At 35.4% G+C, this 16,876-nt stretch overlaps 1 protein-coding gene across 2 annotated transcripts in view; it reads left to right on the top strand.

Annotated features, from left to right (window-relative positions):
- LOC123563241 (uncharacterized) overlaps positions 1 to 16,876 on the top strand; it is a 123,447-nt gene that overhangs the window by 57,610 nt on the left and 48,961 nt on the right. The window contains exon 2 of one of the 2 annotated variants that reach the window (XM_045355929.2): positions 1,684 to 1,719. The exons of the other annotated variant lie outside the window; for it this stretch is intronic. Coding sequence (XP_045211864.2) covers positions 1,684 to 1,719 — 36 coding nt within the window. The remainder of the gene's footprint in view (positions 1 to 1,683; positions 1,720 to 16,876) is intronic. 2 annotated transcript variants of the gene reach the window in all.

Genomic DNA, 16,876 nt, shown 5'->3' with positions numbered 1-16,876 from the left:
TTCTTTGTTTCTGTTTATTGGTTTTGATGCTTTGATCAAAATCAACCATGTTTATGCTTGTTTTCCGTTTAAGGTCACTTTGAAGATTTTCCATCTCTTTTCCAATAGATATTGCTTTTTCTTGATGAACATATTTTACACGTTCACATATTTCCAGCGCAACTTTCTTTAGCATATATTGTCAATGGATTGTTGTATTTTTTCACATTCTCTCCCAACGAATTCTTTCAATTTCAGTTGAAGTCCTTGTGGTTAACATTCTGCTTCAATACAGTTTTGTAGAAACCGAGCATGTTATCCGTTCTTCATTTGTTTTTATTGCAAGTATTTCTAGTTTGTTGCAAAGTTCATTTGACGTTTCTTTTTGTGGATCATCAGATGCAACTAACACTAATATTTCTGTTTATATCTGTTTGTTATTTTTTAGTCGGCTAAAGGCTGAAAGCCTTTTGACGAGTCCTTGCTATCCAACGATTCTCTTAATGGACCGAATAACATGTGAAGGGATGTAGTTCCATTAGATTTCTCAAATTTCAAACAGTTCACTGCATGAATGAAGTTAAGTTGTGTCAATTCCCTTTGCTAAAACCAGTATACTATGTAATCTGTCATATTTATGACTTGTAATTGTGCAATTCTCGAATGTAACTCATTAAGCATATATGTGCATTTTAAGAATTGCGCAGGCTTACAAAGCTTGGGTAACATCCAGCGAAAGACAAAAAATAGTTCCACTGCAGGGCTCCACATAAGATGCGTATTAGCGTAAATTACGTATAGAAATAATGCAAATACGCATGTCTAATAATTTCTAAGCGTATAAAAACGTATATAAAATTACAGAAACGCACACAATGCTTTTTTAATAACAAAATCTGAATCGTCTGGATGCGTTAGGTAACATAGCCGATCAGCCTTAATTCTCCCACATTGAACGTAAACACGCATCGTATGATTTCTATAAACTTTGCGTGGGTTGAATTTTGGAGTCAGTAAACGGATAAATTATCGGAAGAAGAAGCTCTTACTGGTTTGTTTAGTTACTACTGATATTAAAAATGATTTTAATTCTTATTTTTCGAGAAATAAACAAATCGGCGAAACATTAAATTGTATTTTCTTGTAGTTTTTGAAATCGAAAGTAGATCGTCTATGTTTGGCGAAACGAAACAACTTTTTTATGAAAAGATTTAAATAAGAGGTAATTTAATCGTAAACTTCAATGTCAGATACTGCCAATTGCTGCTAAATGTCTTCGTATCATCACAATTTGTAAAATATATTGTTCAAACTGGAGAAAAGTGTAATCGTATCCGGATATAATATTTTGGGTAAATATCGAGCTGTGTTATGAAATTTTAAGAAAAAAACTAAAAACAAACTGAAACTGGTAGACTATACTGTCAGTACATCAATCATTAGCCGACTCAGGCCATTCAGACCTTTGATTCTTTGTTTCTGTTTATTGGTTTTGATGCTTTGATCAATATCAGCCATGTTTATGCTTGTTTTCCGTTTAAGATCACTTTGAAGATTTTCCATCTCGTTTCCAATAGATATTGCTTTTTCTTGAAGAACATATTTTACACGTTCACATATTTCCAGCGCAACTTTCTTTAGCATATTGTCAATGGATTGTTGTATTTCTTCAGAATCTCTCCCAACGAATTCTTTCAATTTCAGTTAAGTCCTTGTGGTTAACATTCTGCTTCAATAAAGGTTTGTAGAAACCGAGCATGTAATCCGTTCTTCGTTTGTTTTTCTGCAAGTCTTTCTTTTTTGTTTCAAAGTTAATTTGACGTTTCTTTTTTACTGGATCTTCAGATGCCATAGTTTTGTCATTCAAATATAAATATTTAAATAATCTAAAACAAAACTAACACTAATATTTCTATTTATATCTATTTGTTATTTTTCTTTGTTTCTGTTATCACAACAATTCAGACGTGCAAAGAAGCCTAGAATTTGTAGTCACAATCCACGCATACGGGTATATGATGCTCACCAGATTTACATTAAAAATACATATATGTAACAATACCTGCATGTATATAACAGAAAAGTTGCCATAATTTGTAACCGCGTAAGTTGGATAAAGTTATCATTCTTGTTTCATCACTTTGCGATATCAAACAATAACAGAATTTGGGCTTTAAAATTCAAACCCTTTGCGAATACTTCATGAAAATCAACCTCTTGCAAAACTGGCGCAAAAATTTACCACGCGTTACAAAGATAATTGCACAACAATTCAGACGTGCAAAAAGGAAAGTCTGTCCCATGAAATAATATGCATGTTCTAGATTTGGATTATAGGATAATACAAATATTATTAGTATTATTGTTTTTTACCGAATTATTCAACATTCATGTTCATTTGAAAACATAATAACATTAATGCAACAAAATTCTTGTTATTACAAGTAATAAACTGCAAAAAACTATTGTAGCAAGAGAAAATTCTTAAAAGCACGCTTGAATGCAGACATGTTATTTTTCAGTTTTATGTATGGATTAAACTTTTTGCATTTCTTAGCTTGCTTGACTTCTTTTCCATTGCTTCAATTTTCTTGCATGTCTATGGTTGCTTTGCTTGCGGATGTTTCCAGTAGTTAGCTTGTCCAAAACTCACAAACATACTCCTCTGAGGTTCACTTAGAACAAAACATATAAATAAACTCAACCGTTTCATCTGTTAATATTATCTTCTAGAATAATGTTGATGGCTTTAGTAGCTTCACAACTATTTTGGACGCTAGTTGAATGTAGGGACTACTATTAAGATAGCTCTTTAGCGTTTACCGTAACTTCTATCTGTATTTGTTTTCCTTTTCGTTTTCCTTCTGTCTACTTGCAAATTGGCCAGCCTTTCAAGACAAATGCAAGCTTCTATAACAGGCACTTAAATTGGTTTAACAACAGTGTTTAGCATGTTTAAGGCCGTTTGTTCTCTTGGCACTTGACTGACGCAAACAAATTCTTTTCAATCCTTGCAACAACCGAAATCGAGGGCTGAGCGCGAAACTATTGTATCTTGTTCAATAGTTTCGCGCTCAGCCCACGAAATACAGTTTATGGACAGATAATTTCAGATTAAAATTTTGACATCCGTTTACATTCCCTGAATATATCTTTGATTTCTTTGACTTCTTTGTGACATCCAGAAACGCACAAGTGGTAGCTCGTCGACTGAACTGTACACACACATATTCTCTCTTTCTACTTCTTTTTGCAATTAGAATTCTCGTGCAATTCTTTGTCCATTTATTTCTAAACCAGACACATAAAATAAAAACTTTCAATCGCTTCATCCGTGTACGGGATCATAGAAAGATATGCTATTGATATCATACACGGTGTTGATGCTTGCGTTTCTAAGGTCAGATTTTATGCGTGATGTTGTTTTTATTCCGTTTTGTTTCGTTTTAAAAAGAGACCTAATTTTATTCAATAAATGAAATGAGAATTAAAACGTCATCAACTGTTATCATTATTTTCTTGCACACCGGAATGGCATTCCCGGTGATTTCACCCATTCCGAAAAATTTATCGATTATGCAAGATAGAATAAAAATCTAGTTTTCTGCTCTACATATTATATTTCTCGATTCAAAATAAGTTACGTTACGAGAAAAAAAAAACATAACGCTACGCTACAAATGACAAAACTAAACCGGAACTTAGTTGTTGTGCGTCATTGAAACGTCAGGACGTTACTTCTGTTTACGAACGTTGATTTTCATCGCTTTGTTAAAATACTGATAATAATTATAATATCTTTCTTGCATACCAGACTGAGATTTGTGGTGACTTCACCGGTGCTGGAAAACTCCATCTTACACCCGAGGGGGTGGGGGGTGGGGTGTAAGATGACTCTCGTGCTGTAAATGGCATGTAACGAACTACATTTGTATGGTAGATTTGTGTAGTAATAATTAAGTTTTACGTAAAAAACAGGATAACAATCAAATACCTTGATAGTTTCTCTTTTTTCCTTATAATATATTTCTCGATTCAAAAAACGTAATTTTACGGACAAAAACATAACATTTCATTCCAGATGATAAAACAAAACCGGGAATATAACGTTGTTTTCGTCTTTCTAACGCCATGACGTACTTCCTGTTTACGGATGTAAAGTTTCCACACTTTGTTAATATGCTACAATAAGAAACAAAGTGTTATTTGAAAATCATTTGCTTGAATTTATTGTTAGTATTATTTGTCGAATATGACATGCAAGAAAAAGATTTAGTCACAGGTGGTAGGTGCAGATTGAAATGTCCGGCTCTCGGGTAGTTAAATCGGTAAAAACAATTACCCATCTGGAACTACCACCAGTGAAAGAATTTTATATCATTTAAGGTGGGACCGGAATAAAAATGTTTGACAGAATAGTGTGAAATTTGGCTCAGTTATACATTTCCAGAATATATGTATAGTTTTTGATTTGACGCTTTTGCATTCACGTTAAAAGCGCCACCTGGGGTTCCCCTTATTTTCACGTCCATTGCTCATTTTTTGGTCATAATTTCACTACAATTTTCGCGATATCATTTTTTTTCCATTGTGCATTTAGTTGTCTGCTCCATATATGTGACGAAATCTAAAAGTACTTAGTGCATTAGAAAACCGCCTTTTTATAAGCCCGTTTGAAAAACGGGACGTATTATGGGAACGCCCCTGGCGGGAGGGCGGGCGGACGGCGTCCACAGACCTTGTCCGGAGCATATCTTCTACATGCATGAAGGGATTTTGATGAAACTTGGCACAGTTGTTCACCATCATGAGACGGAGTGTCATGCGCAAGAACCAGGTCCCTAGGTCTAAGGTCAAGGTCACACTTAGAGGGCAAAGGTCAAATTCAAGAATGACTTTGTCCGGAGCATATCTTCTTCATGCATAGAGGGATTTTGATGAAAGTTGGCACAATTGTTCATCATCATGAGAAGGAGTGTCATGCGCAAGAACCAGGCCCCTAGGTCTAAGGTCAAGGTCACACTTAGAGGTCAAAGGATACAAGAATGAAAACTTTGTCCGGAGCATTTCTTCTTCATGCATAGAGGGATTTTGATATAACTTGGCACAAATGTTCACCACCATGAGGCGGAGTGTCAAGCGCAAGAACCAGGTCTCTAGGTCTAAGGTCAAGGTCACACTGAAAGGTCAAAGGATACAAGAATGAAAATGTTGTCCGGAGTATTTCTTCTTCATGCATAGAGGGATTTTGATAAAACTTGGCACAAATATTCACCACCACGAGACGTAGTGTCTTGCGCAAGAACCAGGTCCCTAGGTCTAAGGTCAAGGTCACACTTAGAGGCCAAAGGTCAGATACAAGAATGACTTTGTCCGAAGCATTTCTTCTTCATGCATGGAGGGATTTTGATGTAACTTGACACAATTATACACCACCATGAGACGAAGTGTCATGCGCAGTTCCCTTCTTTAGAATTACTTCCCTTTGTTGTTACTATAAATAGCTTATTTTGTAACTTTTTCATTACTAGTCGTAGGGAAAAATCGAGACCACTTTTCTGTAGTACAACATGCATGCTACATCCAATTTTGAGGTGTATTTTGACCAGTCTCTACCTGGTAAAGATTTTTGTGAGGACTTACAATTTTTGTTTTTGATTTTTTTTCCCCCTTAGTTGTTACTATAAATAACTTATATTGTAACTTTTTTATAATTGACCGTAGGGAAAAACCAAGACCATTTTTCTGTGGTACAACATAGATGTTACTTTCCAATTTTAGGTGTATTTTAAGGTATCTCTACCTGGTAAGAAGTTTTTTTGTGGACTTAGAAAAACAAAACACTTATTTATTACTAAACAACCACAAAATTAAAATTCCATTTGCAAATACAGGTGCTAGAGTAAAGAAATTTGCTGTGACGGGCGTATATTGTGACATTCTTGCACTCTTGTTATGTAAATAAATCGGCTCACGCCGAAATCATTATAAAATTTCAGTTTTCACTGGTACGGAACTACACATGAATGCGAAAGAATATGATTTGATTTGATTTGGGTTTTACGGCGCACCAACACAGTATAGGGTATATGGCGCCAAACAGGACTACAAATTTTGGTTTCACATCTAATTAACATCGAAATAAAAACATGAGGTATGGAATCAAAATTTGCATACCTGCTGGAATCACAGAGTTACAGCAAAACCAAGTGTTAAGACCCTATTAGTCGCCTCTTACGATCATGCAAGGGTAAGACAATGGTTCCAATTCTTTTCATACATAGATCGTCCCACAACCACATGGGGCACGAAAGAATACGAATTATAAATATTTGGAAAGTAATGGTATAAATGTATATAAATACTTACAGGAGCATAAAGGTATACATTCCATCGTAATAAAATGTAAAAGAAATCTAGAAACGTCATAGAACTTTTTGACAGTTTTTCTACAAAGACATCTCGACGTTACAACATTATGATGTCATGATGGAGATGCACGTGACGTTGTGCTGGTAAACTGGATATCATTTGGTAATGTGTTTGTTTCAGTGTATAATCGAAATATATTTCACTCGTGATCACCATAATTTATATTTTGCATTATAGTGTTCATTCGATGAAATATATTTCGATCTTACACTAAAACAAACAAAAATATATCCTCTATAATCTTATTCCCTCTTATAATGTGCATTTCTGCAGCTTTAATGGACGAGCTGACATAACATAACTACATAAACATCATTTATGCCGCTTTGTGATGTGGCTTCCCGCTAAAATGTTGTGACAGTCGGTGTGAAATGGATAATTTGTTCTTCATTCTCTTGCAGTAAGAGTGTTGAATTTGATTTGTTAAATCTTACAGACAAAACATGTTGTTTTTTTTGCATTCCAACTTTAATTAAGTTTGAAATGTCGTCAATTTCATAACGTTTAGTAAACAAATTTAAGATAATTTTTTAATCACTCTGAAAGACAAAAGGAGTAAATAAGTTAGATCCAGTACTGTACATGGCGTTCTTGACGTTAGTAAATTCATTAAGTAATGTCTTTAGTTAATGAAGTTGCCATTTTAGTGTTTTAATAAAATCTTTATTTACTGCGCTAGTGGTTTTTACTTTTTAGGGTAACCCTTGTTCTAATCTAGCTTCTAAACCACTTCTATCACTTCTTTCGGTATGCAACTCCCTTTGCTTTCCTTTTTTGTTTTCGGGTGTGTCTTTTATTTCATTGCACCATTGGAATGCCCTTCCTACCCATCTTGCCAGAGGGCAGCATGCACATGTCTCACAATGCATTTATCATCTGTTCTTGACAAGATGGATACATTTGTCTTACGTTGTTTAATACTTAGTCCCTTGACAAACTTATTGCCATTACATGAATAGATTAATTACAGTTAACACAATGACAGAGGCGGACCGAGAAGTGATAATTGGCTCGGAAAATGAATAATGGCACGAGGGCCATCATGAATTCAGGGCCGATTATTACTTCTTGGCCCGGCCCTCTCTTGAATTAATGTCTTTAATAGTATAATAAATATGTTTGGTTGCACTACTCAAGGAGAGTAATTACAACTCCTGACGCGAGTTTTCAATAGCTAAATAGTGGGATACTTTTGTCGTACCCGGAAGCAATATGGGGTGAATATGGGCAAAATATACGTCAGTGCACTAAAGTTATTCTTGCACATTTAGACAAATTACAGACTTCCTTGACGGTAGATCTTTGTTTATGAAAAGCAGTCATAATATTTTCACTAAGAAGAAACCTGTAACTTTATCTAAATTTTGAAATTGTGTGGTGCATATCATGCTGTTTTACAACGCATACCCGAACACTATTGAAACTCGGAATTCTAGCTGGAAGGTAAATATGTGCATGTCCTGTTTTATAACTAAAAACGAAGCATTGTAATGAATAGCAGCACCTAAGTCTAACAAACGGTTTGCTTACGACTCCAACGTCCGCTCGCCCGCCATGTTGAAAGCGCACTGACCATGATGACGTTTAATGTGGCCATTGGTTTCACGCGCTCGTGTTCACCGGGCGAATTATGATTATGTGTTTTCGGTCCGGGCCGATAAGTGATAATCACTTACCTGCTGAAAACACATTCATTTTTGTTACTGTATATAGGAACATATGTATTAATATAATCATTGGTGTAAAGCTGTCTTCCAACTTAAGCGATCCTCATTGTAACTCTTTGAATAATTTTCGGTTGCATGTATAAGTCGCAAAAAAACGACAACCAAGACACAGCTGAGTGACTGAGTTACACTGTTCTTTAGTCTTACAAAACATTAACTATGTCAATTTTTTCTGGTCGGGACACTTCTTTTACACTGAAACTGCCAATCGTCATTAAGGGTCCGCTATGGTAACATCCAGTTACTAGTGTAGCCTACACAGGTACAAATTTGATACCCTTGATGGTGTCAATTTTACTAAAATAAAAATTCATTTTGCGTAAAGTAATAATTCTTTAGTAAATCTCGAAGGAATTGTTACGCCAAAGTTCTTCTTTAATTCCTTTGTAAAGAATTTGAACCCAATGCTTCTACGGAACAACGTTTCTTTTATAGTGAATATAGAAAATTATGTGCTTATTAAACATTTCTTCTTACGTTAATGAACGCAATAATATGTTTAACATATTGCCTAACTTGTGGGTATGGCATCCTGGCCAGATAAGTATTTTATGTATTTTTGACGTTTGATGATATCAATCAATTGTGTGTCATTTGAGTTTTTTTGTAGACCACAAAAGTTCGTGGCATATACCGTTTGCGTATAGCAATCTTGATATAAATCGAACTGTCAGATAAACTTTTTTTACTTGTTCAGGGTCCACAGCTTAATATGATATTATTTAGACACGTGGATGTGGATAAATGGCTAAAAAGAAAAAGCAACCAACGGCGGGCAATGTTTTGTGAATTCATGGCAAGGCCTTTTACAAAGCTTTGCTACTGACATTTGAAAAAAAAACGCATTACAATAAGAAAGTCCTAATTAGGATTACTTCAATTATGTCTGTTTCTGTGGTCTGCGTGTTATCATCCAGATATCGCCGAAACCTCCAGGTAGAGGTTTGCCACGTCCGTGACCGCAGTAATTGTTAATTTTGTCCTATTGCAGAGGGCTCTTCTTTGTCTCGATCTCCTGCAGTACTCTGTTCCTTGTTGTTTGGTTTCTCTAATGCAGATTCGTTGGCTAGTTTTAGTTAATTTTGTTGTGTTTATGATGGTAAAAATTGAACCATCTTGGACTTGTTGGTTCCTTACGACTGTTTCTTCGTCTAGTTCCGTGCATGTATTTGTTTTACAGTACGCCTTTTCTCGAATGTCCCCATTTTGGGATTATAAGTATGAAGCGAGTCAACCAGCTTTTGGGACGTATCCTTCCGATTATTGCTCCACCGTTGCAACAGATCTTCATCCATGACTCTAGGGTAGTGTCTTCAGCGCACACTCCTTGATCTATGGATCTATGTTGCTAGTTGCTCGTTAGCTGATAGTCTTCCAGTATCTTGAGGGTTTACCTATTTATTCAGGATATTTCTTGGTTCTCTGTTTGAAAGCATCTGTAACCGTGATATATCTAGGGTTTTCCCATCCATCTTTGACGTTGTTTCAGTGTCACTTTCCGCTGTGCGACGCTTGTTGTAAGTGTTGACGGAGCAAGAGACAAGTGTAAGATTGCTTTGAGACTTAGCGACTATTATTTTAGTTACTCCGAGACTGTGTAGGTTTTTTTGTTGGTGTTGCTGCAAAACAATGCTTCAAAGACCAGAAGAGGTTTGTTCTTGTTTTAAGTGCTCTCTTGTCACTGAAAGCCTTTTTTCACAATCCCCGCATACGGGTATATGATGCTCATCAGGTTTTACATTGAGATACATATATGTAACAATACCTGCATGTATATAACAGAAAGGTTGCCAGAATTTGTAACCGCATAAGTTGGATAAAGTTATCTTTCTTCTTTCATCACATTGCAATGTCAAACAATAACAGACATTCGGGCTTTAAAATTCAAACCCTTCACGAATATTTTATGAAAAGCAACCTCTTGCAAAACTGGCGCAATAATTTACCACGCGTTACAAAGATTAATGCTCAACAATTCAGACGTGCAAAAAGGAAAGTTTGTCCCATGAAATAATATGCATGTTCTAGATTTTGATTATAGGATAATACAATTATTATTAGTAATATTGTTGTTAACCGAATTATTCAACATTCATGTTCATTTGAAAACATAATAACATTAATGCAACACAATTCTTGTTTTTACAAGAAATAAATTGCAAAAAAATATTGTAGCAAGAGAAAATTCTTTAAAGCACGTTTGAACGCAGACATATTATTTTGAAGTTTTATGTATGGATTAAATTTTTTGCATTTCTTAGCTTGCTTGACTTCTTTTCCATCACTTAATTTGGTGTGCAACTCTGTTTCGTTTTCCTTTGCTTCTATTTTCTTGCATGTCTATGGTTGCTTTGCTTGTGAATGTTTCCAGATGTTGTCTTGTCCAAAACTCACAAACATGCTCCTCCGAGGTTCACTTAGAACAAAATATATTAATAAACTCAATAGTTTCATCTTTTATTATTATCTTTTAGAATAATGTTGATGGCTTAAGTAGCTCACAACTATTTTGGACGCTAGTTGAATGTAGGGACTGCTATTAAGATAGCTCTTGAGTGTTTACCGTAACTTTTATCTGTATTTGTTTTCCTTCTCGTTTTCTTTCTGCCTACTTGCAAACTGGCCAGCCTTTTCACACATGCATGCTCCTATAACAGGCACTTGCATTGGTTTAACAACAGTGTTTAGCATGTTTAAGTCCATTTGTTCTCTTGATACTTGACTGACGCAAACAAATTCTTTTCAATCCTTGCAACAACCGAAATACGGTTTAGGGAAAGATAATTTTAGATTGAAATTGACGTCCGTTTACATTCCCTTTTAAATTTAAACATATCTTTGATGTCTTTGACCTCTTAATCACATGTCCAGAAACGGACAAGTGGAAGCTCGTTGACTAAACAGTACACACACACACATTATTTCTTTCTACTTCTTTTTGCAATTTTCAAACCAGACAAATAAAATAAAAATTTTCAGTCGCTTCATTCGTCTACGGGATCATAGAAATATATGTTAGTCCTCCACCTCTGATTCATGTGGGGAAGTTGGCAGTTACTTGCGGAGAACAGGTTTGTACTGGTTCAGAATCCAGGAACACTGGTAAGGTTAACTGCCAACCGTTACATGACTGAAATACTGTTGTTGATAATAATAATAATAATAATAATAATATATCTTGCATACCAGACTGAGATTTGTGGTGATTTCACCGGTGCTGGAAAACTCTGTCTTACACCCCGGGGTGTAAGATGACTCTCTTGCTGTAAATGACATATAAAGAACTACATACGTATGGTAGATTTGTGTAGTAATAATTAAGTTTTGTTTGATATTTTTCTTTGTTTTTTTTACACAAAAACAGGATAACAGTCAAATACCTTGATAGTTTCGTTTGGTTCCTTATAGCATATTTCTCGATTTAAAAAAAAACCGTAATTTTACGGACAAAAAAAAAACAACAATAAAACATTTCACTGCAGATGATAAAACAAAACCGGGAATATTACGTTGTTTTCGTGTTTCTAACACCATGACATACTTCTTGTTTACGGGTGTAGAGTTTCCACACTTTGTCAATACGCTACAATAAAAACGTGCTATAAGAAAATCATTTGTTTGAATTCATTTTTACTATTTTTGTCGAATATGACATGCAAGTAAAAGATGCAGTCAGAGGTGGTAAATCACAAGGTACCTGTATCTGACATTTTTCATAAACAATACATAGGTACTTGTATTGTATTTTTTATTTGTTTGCGTCTCTTCTCAGCTGCAATTGGGAATGGTTTCAATTGTCTTTTTCCAAGCAGCCAATCAAATGCTCGCGCATCATCCGTGGAACATAATTATGAATGTGCACGTACTCTTCTAAATAAAAACCTTGAATCGGTTCAAATGCGATAAAGAGGCAGTCGAGTGGAACCTCCTTCCAGCTCTGAAAATCCTTAAGTAAAAAATTGAAACCTTCGAACTGATTTGTAGTTATGCCATTATCTGCACTTTCTATGAATTGACCAAATACGAAAATACTCCAGTTTCGTTTCGACGTATTTTTCGAAATATTTAATGAAACAACTGTCCCAGCTAAACTTCTTCTCAAGCAATAGATCGTTTTGTATATAAACAAGTCTCCACCGGGTCTAAATGGTATTTCAGATACAGTTTGATCATATCTGAATAATGTAAGGAGTTCCTTTACACCTAAAGCATCTGTTTAACAAGTTTTCTGTTATTTTCTACCGAAAGCATAGCTTGTGCCATGAGTGGCGTTGCTACGAAACGACGTCATAAGCAAGCGTCAAGATGACACCGTTAAAGTGACGTATTAAGGAAAAGTCGAAATGACTCCGTTTATGCTTGTTCCGTAACTTTTTTTATCCGTAGTGATCTTCAGTTCCGTAAATAATTGTTCCGTAATTTTCTGTTCCGTAACAGTTACTAAAAATAGAAGTGGTGTTGAATTCTTCATGTGAGGAAGCCATCCAGCTGGCTTACGGAAGGTCGGTGGTTCTACCCAGGTGCCCGCTCGTGATGGAATAATGCACGGACGGGCACCTGGGCTTTTCCTCCATCATTAAAGCTGGAATGTCGCCATATGACCTATCATGTGTCGGTGCGACGTTAAATCCAACAAAAAAAAAAATAAATAAAAGTGTTCCGTGTTCCGTATTTTTGAATTCCTGATCTGTCAAAAATGTACAGTTCCGTGTTGTTTTTTTTATATTTCTTTTGGAAAATCCGAAAAAAAAATAATCTAAAAATAGCAGTGTTCCGTATTTTAACTACTGTTGTTCCGCTGTTTTCTATTCTAGAAATAGAAGTGTTCCGTATTTTCATATGTACCATTTTAATTTATGGCAAATATGACCGTGTTTTTTCTTATTTTGAACTTTTTCCGTTATATATAGATCTATATTTAATGCTCCGTCTAATCTAAAATAGTGGTAATGTTCCCTATTTTGATACACTGTTCCGTATTTTCTATTCTGTTCCATTTAAAATTATTCCGTAATATATGTTCCGTCTTTTTAATTTCTGTTACGTATTTTCTAGTGTTCCATTCCGTGTTTTAGTAATGGGCCTATACATGGCGCTGTTGACGTCAGTTTCTTGCATACCAGACGGGGATTTCCGGTATTTTTACCGGTGCTGGAAAAATCCATCTTACACCCTGACTCTTGTGCTTTAAATGACGTATTACGAACTACATATATGTAGAAGATTTATGTAGTTATTTATATTTTATCAAAAAAAAATCCAGTACCCTAACAGTCCCTCTTTGTTCCTGATAGTATATTTCTCGATTCAAAGCACGTTATTTAATCAAAAATTCATAACGTTACGCTGCAACTGATAAAGGCTGTAACTAAAAACAGAGTTGGTGCGCCTATGATATAATATATGACTCCGGCATATACCGGATTAACTAAATTTGAACGAAAATGTCTTAAATGTATAAATTTTGTAACTATGGTGATACTAATCCTAACATTTAGTCATTATATTATGCATACTATACACTAAATGCGTGTGGACATGCAAAAAAAAAAAATGAGTTATTTTGCGTGCGCTCAAATTGATAATAATTCCGCGCATGCGCAGAAACGGCTGCACCAACTCTGCAATGAGAAACATTCACTGATAAAACAAAACCGGAACTAAACATTGTTATTTGTCTTTTAAACGTCATGACGTCTTTCCTGTTTACGGACGTTTCTTTCCCACACTTTGTTTAAACACACTGCTACGAGAAATAGTTCTAAAAAGAAAGCCGTTCGATTGATTTTATTTTTATTATTATTTCTTAATATCGGTACGCAAGAAAAAGACTCTGTCACTGGTTAGAAGTGCAGATGGGAATATCCGGCTCTCGGGTAACTGTTTAGGCGGTTACTTGGCTATAGCCAGTGAAAGAATCTTATAAAATTCAATTAGTAACATCCTTAGTTAATGAAGTTGCCATTTTAATAAAATCTTTCTTTACTGCGCTAGTTGTTTGTAGGGAAACCCTTGTTTTGATCTAGCTTTTAAACCACTTATATCACTTCCTTCGGTATGCAGTCCTTTGTTTTTGGTGTGTCTTTTATTTCATTGCACCATTGGAATGCTTTTCCTACCCATCTTGCCAGAAGGCAGCATGGACATGTCTCATTATGCATTTATCATCTGTTCTTGACAACATGGATATAGAGAATAATAGGTTAGTGCCGTAGATGAGAAAGTTTATCTGGCAAGGTGGAGGAGGTTATCGGGTGAGCCGAAGGCGAACCTGATAACGTCCGGAGCCGAGCCAGATAAACTTTCTTCATCTTAGGCACTAACCTATTATTCTATTTATCTTGTCATTACTTCATTTTCCGATATTTGGCAATTTATTTTACAAAAATAAGTGTGCGACAACCGCTTTAATGACGTCATATTCGTAATGACGTCACTTATATAATGACGTGATTACCGGCAAAATCGCAATAACTTCTTCGTTTTTGAATAAAAACTCATTATTTGACCACTCATTTTCTTAGTTCGGACATTTCCAACACAATGATGATGGTTTCGTTGCAAAATTTCTTATGACAACATTATCGATCATAAGGTCACACGATCAACTGACCGTATATCACTGGTCACATGATCAACTGACGGTATATCAAGAAAGATATACGGCACCCTGATATCGGGTCGAAAATACTGCAAGTGACAGGATAAACATTTTTCTTACGTTGTTAGATACATAGTCCCTTGACAAACTTATTGCCATTTCATGAATAGATTAATTAGAGGTTGCTACACGACAGAGCCGGACCGAGAAGTGATAATTGGCTCGGAAAATGAATAATGTCCCGAGCGCCATCATGAATCCCGGGCCGATTATTATCTGTCGGCCCGGCCCTGTCGTGTATTAATGTCTTTGATAGTATTAAACATATGTTTGGTTGCACTACTCTAGGAGAGTAATTACAACTCATGATGCAAGTTTTCAATGGCTAAATAGTGGGTTACTTTTGTCGTACCCGGAAGGAATATGGGCTCAATATAAGCAAAATATACGTCAGTGCACTAAAGTTATTCTTGCACATTTAGACAAATTACAGACTTTCTTGACAGTAGATCTATGTTTATGAAAAGCAGTCATATTTTCACTGAGAAGAAACCTGCAACTTCATCTAAATTTTGAAACTTGTGTGGAGGATATCATGCTGTTTTACCATGCATACCCGAACACTATTGAAACTCGGAATTCTAGCTGGAAGGTAAATATGTGCATGTCTTGTTTGATTACTAAAACCCAAGCATTGTAATGAATAGTACCACTCAAGTCTAACAAACGGTATGCTAACGACTCCAACGTCCGCTCGCCCGCCATGTTGAAGGCGCACTGACCATAATGACATTTTATGTGGCCATTGGTTTCACGCGCTCGTGATCGCCGGGCGAATTATGAAAGACATTGATTTTTGTTACTATTTTTGTTATATAGTAACATATGTATGAATATAATCATGTGTGTAAAGCTGTCTTCAACTTAAGCGATCATCACTGTAACTCTTCGAATAATTTTCGGTTGCATGTACAGATGTGTAAGTCGCAAAAAAAAAAAAACAAAGATAATAAGACACAGCTGAGTGACTGAATTACACTACTCTTTAGTCTTACAAATCATTGAATATGTCATTTTTTTCAGGTCGGGTCACTTCTTTTACAAACATCCAGTTACTAGTGTAGCCTACAAAAGAACAAATTTGATGCCCTTGATGGTGTCAATTTTACTAGAATAAAAATTCATTTTGCATAAAGTGATAATTCTTTAGTAAATCTCGAAGGAAATGTTACGCCAAAGTTCTTCTTTAATTCCTATTTAATGTAAAGAATTTGAACCCAATGCATTTACGGCACAGCGTTTCTTTTATAGTGAATACAGAAAATTATGAGCTGTATGTAACATTTCTTCTTCCGTTAATGAACGCAACAGAATATCTCACATATTGCCTAACTTGTGGGTATGGCATCTTGGCCAGATAAGTATTTTGTGTATTTTTGACGTTTGATATCGAACCAATTGTGTGTCATTAGTCTACTGACTTTTGTGAGTTTTTTGTAGACCATAAAAGGTCGTGACATATACCGTTCAGGTATAACAATCTTGAAATCAATCGATCAGTCAGATAAACTGTTTTTACTTGTTCAGGGTCCATAGCTAAATGTGAGATTGTAGGGATAATACGCGTGTTTTTGTGTATTAACGTCTGCAGAAGCCCGCGGGATTGTTTGTGACCGAGCCCGAAGGTCGAGGTCACAAACATATCCCAAGGGCTTCTGCAGGCGTTAATACACAAAACAAACGTGTATTGTCGCTATTTTTGCATAAAAAAAACATTACACGACGACTAAATGCATTGTTTTCATATGTGATGACTTGACGATTCCGGTACATTTTTTATTTACCATTCTTGTTGTTCTTGGAAACGGTAAACATGTTTTAAATATCCATAACCGGGGCACACATAACAACAACACTACTAAAAGCGTGATTTGAAGGTTTTTGAGCATCTTATTTTTATTTTTAGTTATTACAAACGTTACATTACACATAATTTTGCATATAACTTAAAGGTCCAATACTAAGGAAAGTGAACATTTTAATTTCTTTTAAAAAGCACAGAAACTATTTCATTTTGTTGGAAAATGAAAGTTGGTATGTAGAAATTCGAAATAAATCGCAGTATATGTACAATTAT

This window comes from Mercenaria mercenaria, chromosome 2 (assembly GCF_021730395.1).
Source record: "Mercenaria mercenaria strain notata chromosome 2, MADL_Memer_1, whole genome shotgun sequence".
NCBI classification, from domain to species: domain Eukaryota; kingdom Metazoa; phylum Mollusca; class Bivalvia; order Venerida; family Veneridae; genus Mercenaria; species Mercenaria mercenaria.
The sequence above is the reverse complement of the archived record's forward strand: the minus strand, read 5'-3'. Positions and strand labels throughout refer to the sequence as shown.